This window comes from Aricia agestis, chromosome 19, assembly GCF_905147365.1.
Source record: "Aricia agestis chromosome 19, ilAriAges1.1, whole genome shotgun sequence".
Taxonomy (NCBI): domain Eukaryota; kingdom Metazoa; phylum Arthropoda; class Insecta; order Lepidoptera; family Lycaenidae; genus Aricia; species Aricia agestis.
In genome coordinates, this window is record NC_056424.1 from 2,700,306 (window position 1) to 2,715,406 (window position 15,101).

The 15,101-nt window shown below is 36.5% G+C and overlaps 2 protein-coding genes across 9 annotated transcripts in view; one reads left to right on the plus strand and one right to left on the minus strand.

Annotated features, from left to right (window-relative positions):
• Nucleotides 1-519: 519 nt before the first annotated feature.
• Nucleotides 520-15,101, plus strand: part of LOC121736613 (SEC23-interacting protein) — a 72,821-nt gene continuing 58,239 nt past the window's right edge. For 5 of the 6 annotated variants that reach the window (XM_042127923.1, XM_042127926.1, XM_042127924.1 and 2 more), the window contains exon 1: nt 520-776. In XM_042127923.1, the coding sequence (XP_041983857.1) occupies nt 623-776 (154 nt within the window). In that variant the 5' untranslated portion in view covers nt 520-622. Of the gene's footprint in view, nt 777-859; nt 1,181-15,101 lie in introns of those variants that run through there. The other variant, XM_042127928.1, reaches the window with a different exon arrangement.
• LOC121736616 overlaps nt 3,901-15,101 on the minus strand; it is a 30,073-nt gene continuing 18,872 nt past the window's right edge. For 2 of the 3 annotated variants that reach the window (XM_042127936.1, XM_042127937.1), the window contains exons 3-20: nt 14,983-15,100; nt 14,647-14,883; nt 13,643-13,743; nt 11,942-12,106; nt 11,409-11,531; nt 10,956-11,069; nt 10,675-10,804; nt 9,465-9,582; nt 9,120-9,271; nt 6,642-6,738; nt 6,394-6,506; nt 6,064-6,248; nt 5,846-5,932; nt 5,677-5,774; nt 5,407-5,510; nt 4,963-5,148; nt 4,460-4,633; nt 3,901-4,156 (exon numbers count right to left, since the gene is read on the minus strand). In XM_042127936.1, the coding sequence (XP_041983870.1) occupies nt 3,999-4,156; nt 4,460-4,633; nt 4,963-5,148; nt 5,407-5,510; nt 5,677-5,774; nt 5,846-5,932; nt 6,064-6,248; nt 6,394-6,506; nt 6,642-6,738; nt 9,120-9,271; nt 9,465-9,582; nt 10,675-10,804; nt 10,956-11,069; nt 11,409-11,531; nt 11,942-12,106; nt 13,643-13,743; nt 14,647-14,883; nt 14,983-15,100 (2,460 nt within the window). In that variant the 3' untranslated portion in view covers nt 3,901-3,998. The remainder of the gene's footprint in view (nt 4,157-4,459; nt 4,634-4,962; nt 5,149-5,406; nt 5,511-5,676; nt 5,775-5,845; nt 5,933-6,063; nt 6,249-6,393; nt 6,507-6,641; nt 6,739-9,119; nt 9,272-9,464; nt 9,583-10,674; nt 10,805-10,955; nt 11,070-11,408; nt 11,532-11,941; nt 12,107-13,642; nt 13,744-14,646; nt 14,884-14,982; nt 15,101) is intronic. The other variant, XM_042127938.1, reaches the window with a different exon arrangement.

Sequence of the window (15,101 nt, forward strand, 5' to 3'; positions counted from 1 at the left end):
GGTTCCGAGTTTTTGTATTGATTTGGGAGAACATTTTTTCGCATGAAGCGTCGGTAAGCATAACAATCCCTTTGAAACATTTAAAATTATACTGTCTATTAGAATTTCGCATTTTGCCTATTGCACCCCAAAAATTATTATCTACACTTAAAACAGAATTTGAATTACTACCACCAGATTCTAATAAATCACTGACTTCAAAAATAACATTTATCTTTCATACCCCAATCCTACCAAAACCTGCCAAGTTTTTAAAACGTCAAGCGATCATGCCACATGCCAAAATAAGACGCCAATCCTGCCAAAATGGCAGGAACCTGCCACATATGGTCACCCTGAGTGAAATATATCCGGCCCATCCGGCCCATCCAAAATAAAACTATCCGTAATCCGCGTATCCACGCGGATTACGGATAGTTTTATTTTGGCAAAACAAAACGTATAAGAACGTATGGTATGTACGTTTCCAAAAAAAATTGTAATTGTCAACAAAAGTCACTGTCAAATGACATCAAAATATCAGTGACACGTAACTTCACAAATTAAATTTACTTTTTGTGACCTCTAAATGCGAAAATTTGCAATGTTTTCCTAATGTATCCTTAAAGGACATCATAATAAAATGTCTGATAAAGGTTTTGGTGATCACATAAACCGGAACATAGTGAAAAATCCATTGTTATCATCCGCTGTTACTGGGCTCTCTATCGAAGATTTGACGCACAATGCCGTGTTGTTGCCTGCCGTTCCTGCTCAAGAAATGAGTAGCAGACAAGGTACGTTCTATTTTAAATCCCCAGAAGTCAATGACAAGTCATGACTGTCCCGACCTTGAGTGAAAACATGAAATTTTTTCAATGCCTTTGTAGTGAAAGACTCGCCCATATCCGGGACGATTGTGCGAGTTTTCGCGTATTTTCATCGCACTTTTCACAAATTCTAACAAGATATGGCTATACTCGTGTTAGATTACCCAAGGAACACCTACTTTATGTGAATATAATAACTCTTATGCTATTATAAGCCATCAAAACTTTCGCAAAACATATCAGTGCTTATAATGTCGAAGTTTTTATACAAAACCTGTAAAAATGCACCATTTGAGAGTGGATTCTTACCCGAGTTTAATATGCCCGCTTGCCCTAGCTATAAAAGGATTGATAAGGCCATAAGAAACTATGTAAGTTGTGTTTAGTTGTAATATATGAGTGATAAACATTAGATATTAAAAAATATTATATAATGTTGTGAAATGACATTTAGTTAAACTTTATCTCTTTATTGTTTACATAAACAAAGTTGATGGTAAGAAAATCAAGTCTTAGATGTTATATGTATAAAATAATGTTCTAATGGCTATTTTCTGATTGGAATACATTTGCATAATCTCAGAAACCAATATTTTTTTATTGAATTGCTTAATGTATGTTAACTTTTCTCATTCTTTAAATGCATATAATCCGATGTCTGATGATGATGAATAATAAGTAAAATAAAAATTTGTCTAAAAAAATACAATTTAAAAGAAAAATAAATCAAAATCACAGTTAATCACCATATCCATAAGTCTAAATAAGACTTTCTTAATTTTATATTCTTAACAGCTACGAATAATAACAACTATGGAAACATAACTCCCACACTTCAACCGTTTTGAATTTGGTTCATTTCCGCACACTAAATTATGGCAATAGCAACAAAACACTAACACTCAAATTTACGAAATAAAGCCGATAACATTAAATGTCATTATTTACACAAAATTGTGTACCAAATACATGCATGAAGTATGCAATATGCATGTATTGGGGTCACATTTTGTAGACTCGTGGACAAATTTATTGAGACAGTTACTCTTCCTTAGTTTTTATTATTTGTAGGTTAATAACCACTAATATTAGGTGAAAATATTTTTAGATAAAATAAAAACCACATAAATTATATCACAAAATATTTATTAAATAAAAAATCAAATACAACTTTAAGGCTGTTAGCTTACAGATGTACAAAATAACTCTTTTTAAAAGTATAATTTCATTACCCGTAATAGTTTTTAAAAAGTTTAGTATAATTTGGCTATAGTTTGATAAATCATTGCCATGCATTAAAATGGATAGATCATCTGTAAAAGTAATTCTTTTTTGTGTAGTGTCACATTGCAACATGGCTCTATATTTATAAGGCGGGGGATACAATCAAATGATTTTAACAGACAAGAAAACACATGTTTCTTTGCAACATTTTCTTGATCTGCATTGCGATGTATGTTTACCTTATTGTAAAGCAGTAAATAAAATTGAATTTGAATCTTAAGATAGACATCACATTCTGAGTAGGTTGACGCTTAACTATTAATGTTTGTCATTATGACTTCACTATATTGCTCATGATTTATAAACAGGATATAGTTGCCAGAAAAAAATTTACAAGGTTAATAATATTAGTCTTCAGAAGTGTATTCATAGCTTTTTTACCTCTGACAGGATCCTCCTTTAAACACACAGTCAAAATAAATTTGATCTTGCTCTTATAAAATAGTTGCCTTCTTAAATTAGCACAGTGTATTTTTAAGTGACGGCAAATTAGGGTGTTGTAAATTACATGTGTATGTTGGTGTCTGTTAACATAGCTCTTAATTAGATCAACAGATTGAGATGGTTTTTTTTTAATTCAAGTGACAGAGTTCTATGCTGTAATTAACCCATCAATCCCAAAGCGGCAGCCGACTGTCACATAACAATTGAAAATCTATTGTGTCTGTGGTACAAACAGTGGAGGTGTTAAAATCAGTAACTTAATTTATATTAATTCATTTATTGGGTTCCTATATAAGCATGTTGGAACTTTCTTCTTTTGCTTTGTCAACTTATTTGAATTCTATGCTTGCTCATGAATCTCTTATATATGTATCTGACTGCATTCATCTCTCCAAATCCATATAAACTATAAACAGATTAAAATGAATATGGAAAATTCTTCTTCTTCTTCTTTATGGCTCCTTTGTGAGTTGCCACTTGCCAATGTCAGAGTGTGTTTAGTGTGTCCCACACAAAACTGCGAATTCGCATCGCAATGTCATTTTTAGTATGAGTTTTGATGCAAATTCGCAGGTTTTGTGTGGGAGCCCTTATGTCTGCCTTATATAAGTTGGTTATTGGTAAATTGGCCCCCTTAATTATTTCCCATGACACAAATAGCAATGAAAGTTTAATCTATTTTTGTGTACCTATTGAATTTTGGACAAATCATTTTTGGCATTGCTATATCATGCCAAATACGCCTTGAATTTATTCTATTTCCTTTTAGTGCCAAAAATATTTTTATACCTAAGTAAGTATATGTATTTAAAAAAATAATTTGTTAAGAAAACACTATAATTAATTTATTTTAATACAAAATTCTTGTTAATCCTTACAAATTAGGGTAACTTAATGTGAAATGGACAACAACAATCTGACCTAAGAATATTATAAATCTTAGAAATATTAACTTAATAGAACTTAAAATGTATTTTTTTATTTCACTTTTAAATATTATCTTCAAAATATTTTTTGAGAAATTACTACAATTCTTTGCTTCATAACCAGATAACTACTTATCGGCATTGGTTTCTTAACTAGATTAAAAATATGGCAAAAGTTAAGTTCTAACTTTAACAATACTGTGTCTGTAGTACATGAAATCTTTTATACAGTTCGACAAGGCTTTATTTGAACGTGGCGAGAAAAGGAACTAAACGCTTCTATAATAGAAAAACGTCAATTTTGACATGTGTTTGACAGTTCTCCTTTACCAGCAGCGCTCCCGTCAATGTCACCCACGCACATTCAAGTAAAACCTTGTCGAACTGTATTTTTGTTGTTACAGTTTTAATAAGAATAATTTTATTGTGTATTTTAAAATATTTAAAGGAATCTTACAAGGCACAGCTTTTAAATAATACTTAAAATATTGAAAAACATTTTTGCGATTCAACCATTGCGTTGGATTTTCAGGTTCTAACTTATGTTTCTTGATGTTCCGTATGATGATAGTTCTTTGGATTCTCTTCTTCGTTTCACGCACCAGTAGATACAGAATATAATGGATAGGATGATGACTATCAATAATATGACGGCTAAGACAATGGCTGCAATCCCCGCACCTGTTATGTAATCTGGAAAAATGTTGATATTATTTTTTGTGTATGATACAATATAGTCATTTATCATATTGTTTTGTCTAAAATTTTCCTGTAAAAGAGAAAATTTTATACTTTATGGTGTTGTTGTTATTAAGATGAAACTTCTTGAGCCGCGTTAAGAGTATCATCCGTTATGCTACGGCACAATAGGACGCCCAAAGTTCTATTCTCTAGATATGTCTATGACGCCCAAAGTTCCATTCGCTAGATTCTATGACGCGGACGCCCAATGTTCCATTCTCCAGAATCCAGATATATCTATGACGTGTAACTCACTAGAAATGTCTATGACGTAGCTGTTGGTGTTGCCAAACGCGTCGACGGCGTTGACCACGACCCGGGGCGAGCAGCAGGTGGATCTGTAGTTGGCTATCACCTCCTCACGCGAGCCCGAGATGAAGTTGCTGTCGTATATCAGACCCATGGGCACTGATGTCAGACGCAGGAGACCTGGTGATAATTTAGATGATGTATTGCCCAGAAGTTGGAAGTAGAATAGAGGTCGGACATTTGGACCAAAACAAAAGAAGACGATAAGGCCTGATTCATGCCTCATTAAACTTCACGAACAGTTAAACGCTGTTGTACCAGTTTTCGACATCATCACAGGTGTACTTTGTTAATTGTATGGTTTGCTTTGGCGAGGTACCAAGTATACTTTGATTATCTCCGCCTGCACACCTTGTAAGATGCCTGTCCGGTTTGTCTGAGAGCCTGGATCGCATCTCTTTTCGAGCCTCTGCTTTCAAATAGAGCACTAAATAAGAGACAGAACTCACCACCAACAGCGTCCCGCGCCACCACTGTAGCGGACCAGGTGTGCTCCGCGCAGTCGTTGCCCAGTCTACCCATGCAGGAGCCGCCGAAGTTGTGTCGGATCTCCGGCGCCCACACGTCCCGCAGAATCTCGCCACTGTTCATCACATACACGTACGCTGACATGGACACCTGCTCCCGACCTGATGCTGGACAAAAGAGACGTTAAAGAAGACTGGAATTTCTCTAAAATTTCATCAACAAGTCTGGCACTTTCCATATGGAATGAATTCTTACAACATGGAAGTGTCTGGTTCCTATCGCTTTATGATCCTGGAGTACGAGTAGAGCTGCTATTTGCTATGCTATTTTGAAGAACCACCGCCTGAACCATTGGCTTGCATGAGTAAGAACTAAATTACTTCTTATTTTTACGACGATCTGGTACGAACAAATCTAAGCCTTACCGTAAGCGGTGAAAGTGATGAGGTCCCTCGCTCCTGGCTGTGCCGTGGTGCCAATTGTGAGGCTGACTATCACGTTGACTGTTTGTCCAGATTGTATTGTTTGCCTGAAATAAGTGTTCCATGGTTTATAACTTACAATGTATTTATTATCAAGAAGCACAATGCTACTTCTGAATTTATAGATGATGACCAGTGTCAAGGCTAGAATAGACTAAGAACTAAGAAAACCATTCAAACTGGTATGTAAAAATAAAATTATTGGAAACATACGATGCTGGGCTGATGCCTGTCAGGAACCTCAATTCTCCGACCGCTCCGAAATCGAAACGCTGCTGCTGATCTCTGTAGTTCGTCACTTCGAAATGTAGCTGAAACAAGATATACCTAAATTAGTAAAGATAAGAGGACCTCAGTATAATTTGCTTGCAACGATCCTTACCTGTAACCTCTCGTCTGGTATACCATAGAGTTTAGAGCTCAGGCCGATCTGCACGGAAGTGAGAATAGCTCCAGCTTGGTTAAGGACCTGTCGAAAGAATGGCTTTGTGTTAGATAAAAGTAAACCCGCCGTTTAAAAAGCAATTGAGTCAAAAACTATTTAGATTCGATTGTGACTGCAAAACATCAAATCTTTCCAGATAAAAAATGTAAGATTACCTGAGAACTGGCTCTTCCAAATGGCAGAACATTACTGTTGTTGTACTGCATTCGATTGTACATCCAAGAGTCGAACTGCTCGGCTTGTTCCAGATCGGATTCGGGGAACCTGATGGTCGCTGACCGACCTAACCGAATCTCTGTTTGAGGATTAAGCGGCCCTGCGAGACGGACGAAGGATTCTCCTGAAAATATGACGTCAGAAATATAGTTGCCATGCTATAATAGCGGAAAGAGTAAATCTTTTGATCTGCAAGACTAAAAGAATCCTGTTTCATTGAATTCAGGTTAAAAGTCCCATTACTTTTGGTAAAATAATGTTGTATTCACCTTTCACGTCTCTTCCCAGGATTTTGACGTATACTTTTGAACTGGATACTTTGGGCATTGATACTTCAGTCATAATGTTGGCCATTCCGGTATCTGAGTCTGTTGGTTGATAGCTGAAAATAGGTTTAGTGAATATAGTTGTAGACCACGATAGTGCAATTATGTAAAGTCGGAACAACCGTAGCGGCTTTGCTCACAGGCTGAGATTACTTTTAAACTCTTTTAAATATAAAAAATTCAAAGTATACCTGAAAGATAGTTTCGCTAGTTCCATTCCCGTTTCATCTACGAGCGATGATTCTCTGACGCTTGCCACTGGGCCCGTCAATCTCATCTGAAGAGTCTCTAAAAATTAAAAAGATCATTTTGTAATAATTGCCACTCTTTGGTCCCGTAAAGTCCGGGTACAATGTCTTAATTAGTTTTATATCCTTTATGGTTAGATTTAGTATTGCTACGTAATAGGGTTGTCCATAAAAGATAGAATTTTGTTGTTAAAATATCTTCCATTAAAAGTACATCATATTCTTAGGGTCTACGTGATATTTAAAGTCTACAGATTTTTCATCGATTAAAGCTTATAAGTTAAAAAAAAACATGCTTTAATCATTCATATATCCTACGATATTTCGTGTTTATTTCGTTAACTACTTAGAAGCGGTAACCCTACATTATCTCTCCCGACCTGAACGATAACCTCATCTATTCACTTCCCTATTTACACTAGTTCATCATTTTAATCATTATTGACTATCTTCAGTTCGTTATCAGCTCTGTTCAACTTTGGCTGGGTGTGCTCATTCATTCCGGATTTTGTTTTTATGAGTGTTAGTGTTTAAATAATGTTTATAGTGTGATTTATAATTATTCTTTGTTGACTGTGTTTTATTTACTTATAGACTATAGTAAGAAAATATAGGTGAAGTTTTACTTTGTAGACGCTAGGACTTTAGATAAGGTATTTGAAAGTATTAACTGATTATTATTATTAGGAGCGTCCGGTTCAGGGCTATCATCTGTATTATATAGATGATATTTTGGTTTTTTTATCTGTATTTTATGTTAAGTTACGGTTTTAGAAGTATATTATATTGGTTTCAAAGGAATTCTGGTTTCCCCATAGCTCTTGTACAAGTTACAAACCTTACACATAAACCATTGCTGATATAAATCTCGTTCGTTGAAATATTGTTATTAACGTTTTTCCTAAACCCGATATAAAAGCAAGAGGGGCTAATAATAGCCCTAATATTGAAACGAGTTCTGACAAAAACCCAAAACGTGCCTCGATAAACATCTCCTGATCGAACAGCCTCAGAGAAAATAATAAGGTGAGTTTTTGGATATATTATTAGAGCGTGTCCAATTTAAAACTGATTATAATCTCACACTTACCGTCAGCGTCGATACCAAAATGTATGACCCCTCGTGAGCCAAGATTTTTTCGTTTTCGCTTCATTATAGAATCGCCGATCAAAATGTAAGACGAGTCGAACGTTAACGTCATATTAACGCACGCTTATGTCAATTCCATATATTATTTTGATCGGCGTTTCTATAACGAAGCGAAAACGAAAAGATCTTGACTCACCCGCCTGCGCAGACCGCTACGCATTATTAAAAAATGCTTCTAAGAACGTCACACATCTCGGACCATCAGCGCCGACGGTCAGCGTGAGACTTATTACTATTGAAATCAGCCTAAAATGACGCACCCCTCCCTAATATTTACAGTACAACTTGTGAAGTAGTGGCGTCGTTAAAGTTAGACAAGCTCTGCCGCTATTATTCGTGATTACTATGGTACCATCGAAAGTATAATCCATGTCTAATAATTAAATTTACATTGGATGAGTTTGTTTCTTTGTTAATCTATCAACTAATTGAGTGAGCATACTGTTGTAATAAATCGTTGAAATTTAAGAGATAACAAGCCTAATCGTTGAAAAACAGATAACTGCAACTGGATTACACTACACATTGTACACAAAGAATAAAGTCATCTAAGTGATGATTTGCACGTGTTACCATCTTTAGATTATACAATTATCTCAAACTAGTTATCAACCTTGACATTCTTATATTGGAGAAAGGTATTCGATATAGATGGCTTTAACACATTTGAAACATGGTGCGCGCTTAAATTTGATCTAATGCTTTTTTTTTTGTTTTTTATGAAATTAGGGGGCAAACGAGCAAACGGGTCACCTGATGGAAAGCAACTTCCGTCGCCCATGGACACTCGCAGCATCAGATAGAGGATTGGGCCTCCGGTAAACTCACTCACTCGGCGAAACACAGCGCAAGCGCTGTTTCACGCCGGTTTTCTGTGAGAACGTGGTATTTATCCGGTCGAGCCGGCCCATTCGTGCCGAAGCATGGCTCTCCCACGTATAATACTGTACTTAATTTGAGTTCAACAGACGATACGAAAATAGTTTTCACTCGATTGTGTTTGTTTTTAGATAGTCTTTGGTACTCGTAATAAGATAAGTTCCATTTACGCATCAAAGGCGCCACCTCACTTAGGGCCTATTTATTTTATCTTAGTGTTTAACAAAGTGCTTTAGGATAGTACTTTAGTTGAAACATGTAATGTATGTCGAATCCCTTACATTTTTTATTTGTTAACGTTGTCGAAATTATCTTACTGTCTTATTCGTAGATATAAATAATTTGTTCTCTACTTTCGTTCGAAATTCCTGTCTTACTGCCTTTGATCTTACCTCTATGCTGAAGCTGCACATCGAAGTGTATCTGTGTTCTGGCGGTGACCTGTATGCGGTACTCGCAGGTGTCACACCGGACGCTCAGGTGCCAAACCCCCACCATTCGGGAAAGGTCAGATTCGGACGGCGTCGCGGGTAACACTGATAGCCTGTGGACAGAACAGTTGGTTTAGCTTGGGCTAGTTCTCCACCACGATAAGGATCAGCAAAAGAGAAAGTAACATAGCAAATCTGTCATTTCCTCAGCTGAATCTGCCTATATTTTTATTCTTACACAATTTTTATGTTTTTAGGTAGGAAGGTGGTCTACCTAAATGCCTAGAATGCACATAAAATACTTACTTATCGTCGTTACTCCCCGGGAATACCAAATGCACCTCTCTCGGCTGCAAGCTGATGGTGGTGGACGCTGAAGAGAAGCCCAGCACTGACGTCACGTTGTTCAAATCGATCTGGGGCTCTGCAACGTATAAAGTACTTTTTATTCCATAGCCTTCATACCAGAGTATTGCCAGTATTAAAAAAAATCTAGGCGTCACCCTCAGCCTCTTAGGAAAAACCACACAAATATTAGTTTATGCAAGGCCTTGAAAAGTGTGTTTAAAACATTCAATATTGATTTCCATACGAGATTTTCTAACTGTATCCTAGTTGCGAAATAATTAGCATATTGGCACAGGAATCAGTACCATGTATTTAAACCAGCGTTAAGTATTGCGTGAGTTATAATGAGCCCAAGTGTCGGGAACCCGTCACGCTGATATTTTTTGCTCGCAGCGGACAGTATAAATCATATAATGAGCCCAAGTGTCGGGAACCCGTCACGCTGATATTTTTTGCTCGCAGCGGACAGTATAAATCATACAACAATAGTAATTTTGTTATGACAAACGCATTAAATTCATTATTTACTCAAGGCTCGAAAATTGCGATCAAACGGTAATTGGATGATGAGAGAAGCTTCCTGGCTGAGAGATTGATGTACCATTTGGTCATTATACTTGGTTATATCGTTTTAGTAGAAATCTGATTTTTGTCTATTTATTACTGGATTGTTTCTTAGCTATTACTCAAGTAAATCTTTATCAATTTTTTTCAGAAACAATTTTCAAATCTGAAGCTATAAAGCGTTGGTAAACAACGCTTAACATAATGTTATCGTGTTTAGCCGAGTAAATGAAGTTACTAGTTAGTGACTTGAGAGTTGAGGCCTATCTTAATTTTAAGAACCAGTAACGCAACTCCCAACCCTAAGGGCTAAAGGTCTTCTTCGTTTCTTTTGCCTGTTTCTCCTAAGCATTAACAAAGGTGCACACGTCTTTTTACGATCCATGTCGCAACCTAGTTTCTTAAATACATCCAGTACGGTTGACGGTCGTCGAAGGAATGGTCACCTTAATCGTTGAAGGAAGACGCCACGAAGACGCCATGCCGCACGAAATCGCATCGCAACAATTCGTGTCGCAACTTTTTGCGAATTCGCATCGCAGTTTTGTGTATAGGCCCTATAGGATTGGGTATTGCGAGTGTATATGGGCAGTCAAGTAATTACCATCGTTCGGCGGGTAGATGATAGCATGTTCCACGTTGCCCTCTATGTATATCCTGAGGGCTGTGACTCCGTTCTCCACTGGGAGACCCAGGGATATTGCCTCACCAGCAGCCCGCTTCATCAACAGTGTCTGAAATTAGAATTAAATTGAAATGAGAAGAAAGCTATTAAAGACGAATTTGGATATATACCTTATATTCAAAATTATATCTTGTCGGACAGTTTCGAAAAGGTGCCATCAAAATTTATTTGGGTGACGAATTGGATATCCATCAACTTACATCAAATTTCACTTCATGATGCTGCAACCTCGCGTGTCTCGACTGGGTCACCTCTAATGGCACCCATTGCTGCAACTCCGCCTCCGAAGCGAAATTGTCTGCGTTTTCCTCCTCCTGAAAATTACGATTTAATTGATTAACACATTTTTTGCATGACTTCAGTTTCTATTGAGTTCTTCTTAGAACGAGACACAGTTGCCATAATAATTACTGCTTCATTACGACTGAGATTAAGAATTTCGTCATTGTAGGATGATTTCTATTGTTAACCTGTTTGCTAACATATTAATATAACGTGTTATGTAATTGAAATTAAATACCGATCGTATTTAGTTTTCATATATTTAATAGTCTTGTTCCCACCCAGTTCATTTGCTTTAATTATTTTAATGATAGATATAATGTTACTGAAATTAGAAACATTTAAACTGTTTAAAGCTATTAAAACATTACCATAATCTGTATGGAGTACGGCAGCACTTCTCCGTCAGTGTGAGAAGAGACGTTCTTCAGATCCTGCAGAGCCTGTTCTGACTCTGCTGATGGGTAGCTAGGGTCCGTCCAGATAGTGTACACCTAGAATAAAACGCAGAAAGTTTTGAATGCATTGTACTACTTACAATACTAATTTTGAGGTAGTGTATGTACGTTGTGTTGTTTACGCGATTGCAGACCCTATAATGTTGCTTGCAACTTCGTTCGTGCTACAGCGAGTGAGAATAATTTACCGGTTCGATTTTGGCGAAATTTGGTTTACCAATTTAGGCATAGAGAGTATAATAGACAGAGACAGAGAGATATAGCCATTTTCGCATTTAATAATGTATGAAGTGAAGTGGTATTTGTAGGCACATATTTCTTATGGCCGGTTTCTGAGGATTTTTATCGCGATTTTATCTATTCAACAGTCTTGTTGAAGTTAATGTAATGTCGTAAGCCAATCAAAAGGCCATTAGATGTGGTGATTTCACTAAGATGATTCTTACCTTCAATCTCTTCTCGATAAGGGCTCGAAGAGCCAGCGGTAGCCTTTGAGGATCTCCCGCGCCCTTGTCTGTGATGAGGAAGAGAGCGCTGTCGTAGGGCACCAGTTTAGCTGCAAACGTCAGAGCTCTCATGGTACCATCCACTGACGCATCTGTCACGACGTCCTGTAAATAATATTGTTGAAGGTAATAAGTGTGGTATAGGAATAAGTCGTCAAGCCAATGTTCAAAAGAGAAGTTTCTAGTTTTTGTCCTGCTTTAAGACTGAAGTAAAAATACAAGATCTACTCTTTTGGAGGTTTCAAGACTGGATTCTAATGACTATCATATTTATTTAAGTTGAAACATAAACAATGACCACCGAATTCCACCCAATAGTATGCTCAAGTTATTCGAACTTGTATCTGCTATTTGACCGATTTAGTTTGCAATGTAAACCGGACTATGACAAATATTTTCTCGGTGGCGCAAAACTAGTCTGCTGATAGCTGTGACCTTATAGCAATTGAATTCAATGTTTGTATACGTCAATACACATTTTGTATTATTTACACGTAATATTCATAAAGCCTGATACACATGGTTCGTTTTGTGCGACAACTTGCTTTTTTGTAGTCACAAATTCCCTATAGTCACAAATTCCCTATTCCCTACAGTTACACAGACTGTGTAACTATAGGGAATAGGGACTGCACAGGAACGGACACCCTAAATTGCACCAATCTATTGGCATGATTAGCAAATACTGCTTAAGAGCTTCTTAATTTAAGTCACGTTTGAGTAGTCTGCTGTTTAATAGGTATATTAAAACTATGTAGTAGGATCATTCTAGTTTGACATTCGGCTTTCTCGAGTTAAATTCACAAAGTCATTGCCAAGGCGATCTTGTTTGCACCTTCGCTGGTTTCGCCTCGTGTGTGGCTTATAACATATGGTCTACGTCAGGGTTTTCCAAACTTTTGGCAGCACGATTCCCTGTTATGGTTTCCTAATAATAAGATCGAACCCCTTGAGTAAATTACACCTCCTTAGAAAATTTAACCCTAACTTTTATCTGAAGTCAGTCAAGTGCCCAACAAGTGTCACCATTTTTAAATCTTACCGCGATCTCCCGACCGACGAAATGGTTCGCGAACCCCATTTTGAGAAACACTGGTGTACGTGTATGGTAATGGGGCTATTGTGACAATGTTGACTGTCACGGCTTAATGTACCATGTACGGCTAATTATAGTTATGATCTAAGTATAATGTTCGAAGGTCGTAGACCGCACAAATATTGTGATGATGTTTTAGCACCTCTTGATCGTATCGGCTAATGTTTGCATTCAGTTGCATCGTTAAGAAGTAGTTGTTTTTATAGCTTTTTAAAGCTTGTTAGGAAGGTAAATAAATCTCCAAAAGAAGGCTTGGTGGTCATTGTTGTTCATGTCATGCTCCATGTATGGTTTCGATTTTATCCCTATTTAACACTCGGGGGGTTTCCCTTTATAATATTTATGCTATGGTTGTTGCTTATTGTTTAGAAAACAATTGTTCTGTGGTTTGTCTCATTTGAATTACTTTGACTTAAATTACTTTCAAAGACTTAAAGTTGCTTTAATTCTTTTTAGTTCTGTGTCGATTTATAGAAGAATCGTATTAACTGTCGACTATTTTATGGTTAGTATTTTTTCTTCCGTTTGCTCCAAATGTTTCTTACCTGGTACTTCCGTAACAGCTTTGAAAGTGCCTCTGATACTGTCCTCTCTCCGCCCCCAGTGTGTGTTGGTTGCAGGTTGTGGCGAGATCTCCAATTTACACCTGATCAAAAGAACAATATTGAATTTCATACTTGGGAAACTTAGTTCTGGAGCTTTATGTAAAATTTTCGTATCCACTTATTTAGTAGATAGGTTGAGAATTTGGAGAGTGCCTATACTAACTAGCAGTAGCACTACAGTATGAAAGACAATATTAATATACTATTAATATTAGCTATTTAAAAGCTTATTTTGAATATCTTTATGTTACAAGTTCTACAATTACTTAAGCTCTTCTCTTTTAGTATATTCTCTCTTTATTTTTAAATTATTACTGTTGTGCATTATGAACCCTCGAAACGATTTGAAATCTAGTAACAATTTATTGTTTACAAATTAGTTTTTCTTTGACCTGGTCAGTGGTTTCGCTAAGATCTTGTAACATGAACTATTAGGTTATTATTTAGTTGTAATTGAAGTAAGTAGCTAATCTGATAGTATTATTAACCTTGATAGGGGAATGTAGTTCCGCTCCACTTCCCGCAGCAATATAAATTAATAGTTTCGACATTTTACGTGACAACCTTTTTTGTTAGCACTGCCATGGTTAAGACTTTATCATAAGAAAATTTCTCTCGGTTTCAAATAAGACTCTACATGCACTTCTAATGTAGTTGTGTAAAAACTAATTTTCTTTTATTTTGTTTCAGGTAAGTGACCAGATTGAATAGGCGTTTTGTTTTGGTGAGTCACAAAGGCGAAAATAATGTTTTCAATTTCAGTATATGTTTGAAATAATTTAAACGCATAGAGACTTAAAATAATAAGTGTGCTAATAGTCAGAATAAAGCATTTACTAAAGCAATCAAACATCGATCATGGAAAAACAAGACACAATAGAATTTCTATTGTGTCTCGGTCACCGGTGACCGTATGAGGCTTGATGAATTAATCTACTACTCACCATTAGAATCGTATCCGACTATAACGATGTCGGTCATATTTAACCCTTCGTCGATCAGGTCGTTCCAAACTCCCAAGGCTCTGCTGAGAGCTGATGGTCGAAGTGGCACCATGATGCCGGCTGGTGGTCGAAGCCACGTGTCTTCTAACCACGACTTCAGAGTTGAACTTCTACTAAGCGCGACGGTTGGTCGTGGCTTCTCTAAGCTCCATTTATCTGTTTGTTCTTTGGAATCAGCTGGAAATAATATAAACATTTCCATTATTTTAATACTATTTTATATTATTTTAATACATTTATTTTGTATTTCTTCCATTTAATACATTTATTTAATACCTTCTGTTTTTGGATTTCTCTGTCCCATGTCTTGCTGCTCTTCATTTAGTGTTCTTACTTCATCAAAATCTGCAGCTAACAATGAGGCTTGTGTTGTGGTTGTTAGGTAAATATCTGAC